Source organism: Elephantulus edwardii, unplaced genomic scaffold (assembly GCF_000299155.1).
Source record: "Elephantulus edwardii isolate Elephantulus edwardi_28Jun2011 unplaced genomic scaffold, EleEdw1.0 scaffold00360, whole genome shotgun sequence".
Lineage (NCBI taxonomy): Eukaryota > Metazoa > Chordata > Mammalia > Macroscelidea > Macroscelididae > Elephantulus > Elephantulus edwardii.
The window spans coordinates 988,127-997,357 of record NW_006400110.1 but is presented as its reverse complement, the minus strand read 5'-3'; the positions used below and the strand labels follow the sequence as shown (position 1 = coordinate 997,357).

The 9,231-nt window shown below is 39.7% G+C and overlaps 1 protein-coding gene across 1 annotated transcript in view; it reads right to left on the bottom strand.

The window, feature by feature from the left end:
* The window catches only part of LOC102853992 (UPF0704 protein C6orf165 homolog), a 119,461-nt gene that overhangs the window by 89,780 nt on the left and 20,450 nt on the right, over nucleotides 1-9,231 (bottom strand). Inside the window, exon 7 of the mRNA XM_006902039.1 lies at nucleotides 391-510. Within this exon, the coding sequence (XP_006902101.1) occupies nucleotides 391-510 (120 nt within the window). The remainder of the gene's footprint in view (nucleotides 1-390; nucleotides 511-9,231) is intronic.

Below are 9,231 nucleotides of genomic sequence, written 5' to 3'. Positions count from 1 at the left end.
GCGGTTGGCGCAGGGTAGAGCAGGGTTTAGGGCTGTCGTGCATAGGGTCGCTATGAGTCAGAAACGACTCGACGGCACATAACAACAACAACACCACATATAATTATAATGCCTTCTGAAAAAAGTAGATTCACTCTTAAACAAGGCCAAAGTTAATGAGCAAAACCCAAAAAACTAAACCCGCTGTCACTGAGCCTTTTCCAGTTTATAACAACACAGCAGACAGAATAGCACTGCCCAAAAAAGCTTATACGGTTGTTATCTTACAAAAGACGGCCTCATCTTTCTCCCCTGGTGCTGCCAGCAGGTTCCATTTGCCAACCTTCTGGCTACCACGCTACATGCTTTAGCCACTGTGACAATGTGACAAAGTTGATGACAAGTACTTACAAAGACTTGAGATGTTGGAACAGCAGTCTTTGATTTAACAGTCATTTTCAATTGTTCCAGTTGAGCTGCTAACTGCTTTATCATCATTTCTACTTCTTGAGCACATGTAATTATATCTGACTGTGAAGGCAACATAATTTGAATATTTTAATTTTAAAAGTCATAAGTAACTTAAATCCTATCCTCACTTCACATCCTTTGAGGGTGTTTAGTTCTCTGAGGGTGGTGTTCTCTGCTTTTCCCTCAACTGCAAGAATAGTACTAGCACAGAAGTTGCTCCAGAAACATTCTAGGATAAAGAATCTCTTGAAACACAATGGCTGTACTATTCTTAAGTGCACACTGGTATTCTTTGATAATCAATTTTACTGTATTCCTGAAAAGTGGTCCCTTAACATAGTTTTGATTAACTAATGCTTTTCCCATTTCAAAATAATAAAAATTAATGAAGCATTTCTTTGACAACTCTTACATCTTTGTATCTTAAATAAGGGGATACACTCAGAATCTGAAATAATTACTAACATTTATTCTTATTATTGCTATTGTTATTATGTACAATAGACCCAGTATTGACCCATTGCTGATCCTTGGCAGGTTTTCAGAGGTGTTAATCACACAGAAAGTGATTGCCAATCCTCCCATTGGGCCTAGAACCACGTGCCCTTAGGATTGCAGTGCAGCTTCTTGCCACTAGGCCACCAATTTGCTGTGAGTCAGTTCAGCTCAATAGTGACCCCATAGGACAAAGTAAAACTGTGCAAAGGGTTTCCAATGAGATGGATTGATTCAGTAACTGGGGCAATGGGGTTGGTGTGTTGGAGTTAGTGAGACAGGCTCAGGACAGGGAAGGGTTCAGAGTTGCTGTACGTAGGGTCACTATATATTGCGGGTGACTCTATGGCACATAACAACAGTAACATACTATGACAGATTTGGAATCAGGAGTGACATCCACTTTGTAAACAACATGCCTCCAGAAACTATGAACTTTGAAAAATGTTGATAGTTGTAGAGGGGCTTCAGGCTTTTTGTTCACAGTGTCACTATGAGTCGTGCTTGACTCAATGGCAATCAACAACAACAACATTTTTTAAAATACTTTTTTATCATTATTTGAGCAAATGTTTACAAAGTATGATGGTTTTTTCATTAAATCATTGATACATACTTTGTAATGCTAATTATAATACCCACAATACCCAACCATCCATTTATTGTACATTACCTTTCCCTTCATCTTTCTTGGTAAGTGACTATTACTTATTTATTGATTTTTTTTAATGCCCTCTTTATCCCTTCTCATCCTTGGTAATCACACAAGAATGATTCTGGAAGCCTTACTTCAGCCTTTGATAAAAGTTGTCTTTAACAGTATTTTCCCAGTGTTTGAAATAACTGGCAATAAAGGAAATGCAAATCAAAACCACAATGAGATACCATCTCACTCCAGTAGCAGTGGCAAAGTTCAGGGTAAGATAGGAACTCTTACATTGTTGGTGGGATTGTACAATGGTACAACCACTCTGGAAGGCAGTTTGGCACTTCCTCAAAAAGCTGAACATAGAAATTCCATATGACCCAGCTATTACATTGCTTGGAATATTCCCCAAGAAAATGAGAACTGAGGCTCAAACAGAAACTTGTACACCAATGTTCATAGTAGCATTATTCACCTTCGTAAGAACACGGAAACCACCCAGATGTCCAACCATAAACGAATGGCTTGAGAAGTTGTGGTACATGCACATAATGGAATACTATGCAGCACACAGGAACAATCATTTTGTAAATTACTACCTAACTTGGGAGGGACTGGAGAGCATTATGCTGAGTGAACTCAGTCCCACAAGGACAAATACTGAATAAAACCATTATTGTAAAATGAATATGAGGATCCAAGGTGGGGGGGTGGAAATAGAGGGGTGTGGATGGGGGGAGGGTGTTAATCATAGGGTTACACAACTCGATGGGTGGGTGGGCTGAAGGAAATGGGAAGGATCTTTTGTGAAAAACAGTGCATTCAAACTTTGTAAATAAATCAGAATTTAAAAAAAAACAAACAGAAAAGAAACCCCAATACTTGTCCTTTGGGGATTATGGTTTCCCTCAGCACAACAGCCTCTAGATTCACTGATATTATGCAGTGTTTATGGAAGCTAGTTGTTTGCTCTGTCTCCTGCAGCAATGGCTTTCAACTGCAAGTCTTTGTGTTAACAATCACTGTGCCACCAGTGCTCCTTATTAAATACTTGAAAGTACAGAAGGGGTTAAGTCCAAATGAGAAAACCAAGGTGTAAAAAGGATAAGTAAACTGATCACATATATTCCGCTAATAAAAAGTAAAATCATGATTCTATCATAGACCATTTGAGCCCAGAGCTCAGCTCTTTTTACCTTTATATTTTGTTGCTTCAGACATGACAAAAAATGGTGGTGGTGTGGGTTTATCAGTACAGTGCAAGGGAATGGCATATATTTGAAAAGGAAAAAATGGCATCATGCTGAGAGAAGTGGAAGGTCAGAGAAGAAAAGAAGATGCTCAACATGATGGATTGATACAGTGACTATAGCAATGGGCTCGAGTGTGTCTCGGATTGTGGGGATGGCATAGGATAGGACAAGGGTTAGATCTGTTGTTCATAGAATTGCTGTGAGTCATAGTCATAGTGAGAGCTCTGCTGGCCAAGTGGATAGAAAGTTATGCTACCAAGCCAAAGGTGAGTGATTTTAATCTATGGCACTTGGGTCTGGTTATAATTGCTTTTGGTCAAGCATTCTTCTAAGTGGTATAGCACTGGTCTGTCTATTTGCTGTGATGCTGAACACTGTGACGCTGATGTGTCAAATGCAACAATGGTTACCCATGGTGGATAGTGTTTGGTGGAGCTCCCTGATTAAAACAAGCTTGGAAACAGGAGTGGCATCCACTTCCGGATTAGCTTGACTCCGGAAACCTTAAGAACCTGGAGAAACAATAAGAGTTATCCAAGTGTTCAGCTCTTTTGTTCATAGGGTCGCTATGAGTCTCTACGAACAACAACCATCACCATCAAATGATTAGGAAAACATGTGATCCCAGCATGCTATTGCTGTTGTAGCTGTTGTTTCTTTTAAATTTCTAAGTTCTCCATACTTTGTTGCACGGTCAGTTCTTACAAGTCCAAAACAAGAACAGAGTATATCTAACAGGTTTTACCTTTATTATCAGGAAAAAATTATTGAAGTTCTATGTGTCTACTTGGATCCTGCAACCTAACTCTGGAAGAGATGTCTTGGAAAGTTTTACACATTTTAGAAGTGTTAAGTATCAAATATAACTTACACTTGCACAGTAACAATAGTTCAATTTTTCTCTGTGGTGATTGACTTTCACTTTAAAAGTCCAAAGAAGAAAGAATTCTCTTCTCTCAACTAAGACACTCAATAAAATTGTGGTCCCTCTCTCTTCAACTTCGATTTTTCAGTAATACTTGAAATTGTTGATACCGTTAAAGACTTTGTCAAAATAAAATAGCCCACCATCTCATCCAGGCTACAATTGGATTTTTGTATTTCCCCCCCACACACACAAACTGAATGTAATGGTGGCAAGAAAATATTTTTAATAAAAATCAATACTGCACAAATTCTATCAATATCTATTCTAGCCCACCAGCTGGTCTGTGGGGAAGAGATGGGCAGGCAATCTCCTCTCATGTAAGTAACAGCTTCCGAAAACCTGCTGGAGAGGCAGCTTTGAGTCAGTTTTGACTAACAGTGAATTTGCTTGATTTAATAAAGTGATTTTAAAATATTCCTAGATTTCGAGACAAAATTGCCTCAGCAATAGATAAATTAGTATCTTTAATAACCTGGGCATTATTCAATCACTCTCTCATAGCTATGGAATGAGAACAGAATTATAGTTTATTCTGGTGAGTTTTTGAGGCATAAATCTCATGGGAGGATATTCCCCATCTTTCTCCCATGGTACTTCTGGTGGATTTGGGCTACCAGACAGGTTTAGCAGTGCAACTCCCTATGGATTGTGTCACCAGAGCTCCCTCAACTCAAGAACCTAGAGACGTTTTTAGGTGCCACTGAGTCAAGCACAACTCCTAATGACCTTATAAACAGATTTGAACCCTGTCCTATCCTGTGCCTTTGTCATCATACCTGACACAGGTGAGCCCACTGCTTCAGCCACTGGGTTGATTCTTCTTGAGGGTCTTCCTTTCTTTTGCTGACCCACCACCTTTCCAAGCATGATGTCCCTCTTGACCACATTCCCAAAGCATGTGAGGTGAAGCTTCTCTATCTTTGTCTCCAAAGAGCACTGTGACTACACTTTCCCAAGGACATATCTGTGTTCTCTTGGCTGTCCAAGGTAGGTATATTCAATACTTTTCTCCAATATGACAACTCAAAAGCCTTGATTTCCAATATCCACCCAGCTGTAGTAATTCATTTTAATGATAACTAAGATATATTGATGACAGAGAATTAAAAACTCAAACCCACAGCCAGTGAGTTCATTCTGATTTGGAGCCTGTGTAGGACAATAGAGAACTGCCCCACAGCATTTTTTATACTATAAACCTTAATAGGAACATACTGTATCATCCTTCTCCTCAAACCACCAACCTTTGTGTATCAGCCCAATCATTAACCCACTGTGCCACCAAAGCTCCCTCTGGAGGACTGTCTAGGCTAAAACTGGACAGTAAGAAGAAACACTGAACAAGGAAAGAGGAAGGCAGTTAAGAGAACTCTTTCTGGCCCTGACTAATATTAGTAAAAAATACTATGAAGAATATTAAGATTACAGGAACCAATATATAACTTACTTTGAGTCTATTAGAAAGTTAACCTTCTCAAATATGAACAGAAAAGGGCTTGAAAATGAGATATTGTCCAGAAAATCAAAAGGTTCTCAGTTTATGCCAAAATGAAATCAGAGCTGTTCTGCTCAGACCCTATCAATGATTACAGTAATAGTCATAGCCATCACAATTATGTATTTACTGAGTTATTGCTAAGAACCAAACACTCTTCCATTTTAAACAGGTAGACCATAAAACCAAATATCAGGTTGATTCCAACTTACAGCCAACTTCCATCCACTGTCCAAGGCTGTGCATCTTTTCAGGAGGAGACTGTCCATCTTTCTTCTGTGGAGACCCTTGAGAATTCAAACAACTTACCCTTTGGTCAGCATCCTGGCATGTTGCATGATACATCACCAAGGTTTTGCTTTAGATATGCTGTATTTTTGTTGTTGCTGCTATCAGGTGCTATTGAGTCAAGCACTAACTACTCTTACGGACCCTATGAACAACAGATGTGAACCCTGTCCTATTCTGTGTCATCTTCATTCCCACAGTCTTTAGAACGCTTGAGCTCATTGCTGCAGTGTGTCAATCACCTACTTGAAGGTCTTCCTCTCCTTCACTATCCTCACACTTTCCAAGCATGATGTCCTTCTTCAAGGAATAACCTCTCCTAGCAACATGCCCAAAGTATGTGAAACAAAGATTCACCATCCTTGCCTCCAAAGAGTATTCTAACTGCACCTTTTCCAAGACATATCTGTTTGCTCATCTGGAAGTCCATGGGATAGTCAGCACTTTTCTCCAACACCACAGTTCAAAGGCACCAATTCTTCTTCTGTCCTCTTTATTCATTGTTCAGTATAGCAAGTCACTTACAAGACCATGGCCTGAATCAGGTGCACCTTGGTCCTCAAACTGACATCATTGCTCTTTGGTAGTTTGGAGAAGTTCCTGACTACAGACTTTCCCAGTGAAGTACATTTCCTGATCTTCTGACTACTGGTACCAAGTGTATTTGGTGTGGATCCAAGTAAGACAAAGTTGTTGACAGTTTCAATCTTTTCTCCATTGATAATGATGTGGTCTAATTGTCCAATGGTGAGAATTTTTGTTTTCTTGATGTTGAGATGCAATCCATATTGAAGGCTACAATGTTTGACTAAGGGTGACAGAAAAATAATCAATGCCTTTGAATTGTAGTTCTAGAGAAGAGCACTGACCATACCATGGACTATCAAGAGAACAAAGGTCTGTCTTGGAGATAGTGACACCAAGTTGCTCCTTGGAGGCAAAGATTTTGAAGCTCCACCTCACATTTGGCATGTGGTCAGAAGCAACCATTTCTTGGAGAAGGATATCATACTTAGAAGGGTGGAGGGACAGGGTAGGAAGAAAGACTCTGGATGAGATGTACTGACACAGTAACTGGGGTAATGAGGATAGGAGCATCAGAGACACTAAGATTGGCTCAGTATAGGGCAGAGTTCAGAGCTACTGTATATAAGATCACTATGAGTCACAGTCAACTCAATGACACATAACAACAAGTATTCTCTACATTGTTTATATAGATGTTGTTGTGTTATATACCGTCTAGTCACTTGAGACTCACAGCGACCCAATGTACAACAGCCCTGAAACCTGCTCTATCCTGTGCCAACTTTGCTGTCTCAGATACACCTACCCTCATTATCCCAGTCACTGCATCAATCCATCTCATCGAGGGTCTTCCTCTCTTGCACTGTCGCTCCACACTTCCAAGCACGATGTTCCTCTACAAAGACAAATCATTCCCTGAAACATGTCCAAAATATGTCAGATCAAGCTTCAGAATCCTTGCCTCCAAGGAGCGGCCTGGTTTCATTCTCTCTCGGACAAACCTGTTTGTTTTCCTGGCAGTCCATGGTATATTCAATACTCTTCTCCAGCATCACAGCTCAAAGGCATTGATTCTCTTATTAATAAACTCACTTTTTAGAAGAAGAAACTAAGGCACTGGTAAGTTAAGCAACTTCTCCAAGGATGGATATTTAGTAAGTGGAAAAGTTAAGCGAAGAACCCATGCTGTCTGAAACAATCCACAAGGACAATATCCTATAAGAATTCTAAATAGTCTATGGATTTCCAAAAGAACAAACAAGGTTTTCTTTGAGGGGTGCCCCTTAGAAGCAACTTAGATGAGACTTCAGCTTACATACTTTGGGTATATTATCAGAAAGGGATCGTTCTTGGTAAAATACATTTTTCTGGGGAAGGGAGAAGGTCAGTGAGAAGATATTCAACTGGATGGAATGGCAGATAGTGACTTTAGCAATGGGGTAGAACATACTGGAGATTGGGAGGATGGTGTAGGAGAGGACATGGTTCAGATCCGTTCTCCACAGGATTGCCATAAGTTATGTTTGATTTGGCAGCATCTTACATCAGAGAGCCAGACAATGACTAACGATGATAAAAGATTCAATGCCTTTGAGTTGTGGTGCTGGAGAAGAGTCTTGAACATACACCATGGACTGCCAAGAAAGCAAATAATTCTGTCTTAGAGAGAGTGAAACAAAGTTTCTTCTTGGAGGCTAAGATTCTGAAATTCTTTCTCACATACTTTTGACATGTGGCCAGGAGGGACTGGTCCTTGGAGAAGGACATCATGCTTGGAAGAGTGGAGGGACGGGGCAGGAGCAGAAGACCCTGGATGAGATGGATTGTAACTGAGGCAATGGGGGAAGGTGTGTCAGAATCAGGGAGACTGGCTCAGGACAGGGCTGGCTTCAGAGCTGTTGTACTTAGAGTTGCTATGAGTCTCAGGTGACTCGATGACACATAATAACAACAAACTCTGCTGAGCTATCATCACCATTGAGAGTGCAACTACTGATCTCTCCCTATCTGGAACAAAGAAGGGAGGTGGGGGAAAAAGAAGAAAAAAGAAAATATGTATAGAAACAATTGGTCTAAAGCACTAACGGATCATGTAAACCTTACCTTTCATGACTGTGAGCCTAGAAGAACTAGAAGGTGCCCAGCTACCAAGTTTGATTATTGTAAAAGGATAGTGATTTAAGTCCTGGGCTAGAGTCTGGGGAAATGAGGGGGAAAATGAAAAACATAAAAATGACCAGACTTATTGGTCCAACAAAGACTGGTGGAAACTCCAAAATTCTGGCCCTTAATCGTCCTTTAAATCCATAAGAAAATATACCCCTGTGATTGAATTTTCAAGCAAATAACAGGTCAACAGTAACATCAGGGATGTATTTGTTTCTTACAATATTCAACCATATAAGATATAAAGGACAGTATTTGCTCAAGGATGAAGCTCAGAGGCAGAAAGAGGTAGGATAGAAGGATTAGTGGAAAGGAGAATCACAGGAGGAATTAAGAAGAGAGGAATTACACTGTAGGTGTTGTAACTAGTGTTACAAAATAAAATGCATTTGAATGATTAATGGAAAATCAATTTGCTTTGCAAACTTGCACTCAAATAACAATTAAAAAAATACCAATGCTATCTATGACACCCACACTTACCACTTCTACACTCTGCACATTGTTTGCCTAACACTGAGATGTAAGGAGTCCAATAAAAACACAAGAATGTAAAAATGTAGTTGGTTGACCTCTTATTTATGATTGAAAGCTGTGAGCAGACACTATACAATAAGCAATTCCATGGCCTCTATAACTTTCTTACAGCAGATGTAGCAGTACCCAATATTCCTTAAACATCCTTTATAAGTTTAACTTTATAAGTTAAAAACCAAAAGCAAATGTGAGGTCCTATGCTTTAAAAAGTCCCTGTAGTGCAAAATGCTATGTGGGTTCATTTGCACTTCAAGATGAAATGTTTGTAAAATAAGCTCCTTAGTATTTTACTAGCCTACTTAGATCCACAACCAACATCCTTCATACCAGCAGCCAAGAAATAAAAAGATAACTGAGGAGGACCTGAAGCATTTGCTGCAGAGGGTCAAGGACTGCAGCCTACAATATGGATTGAGGCTCAATGTCAAGAAGACAAAGATTCTCA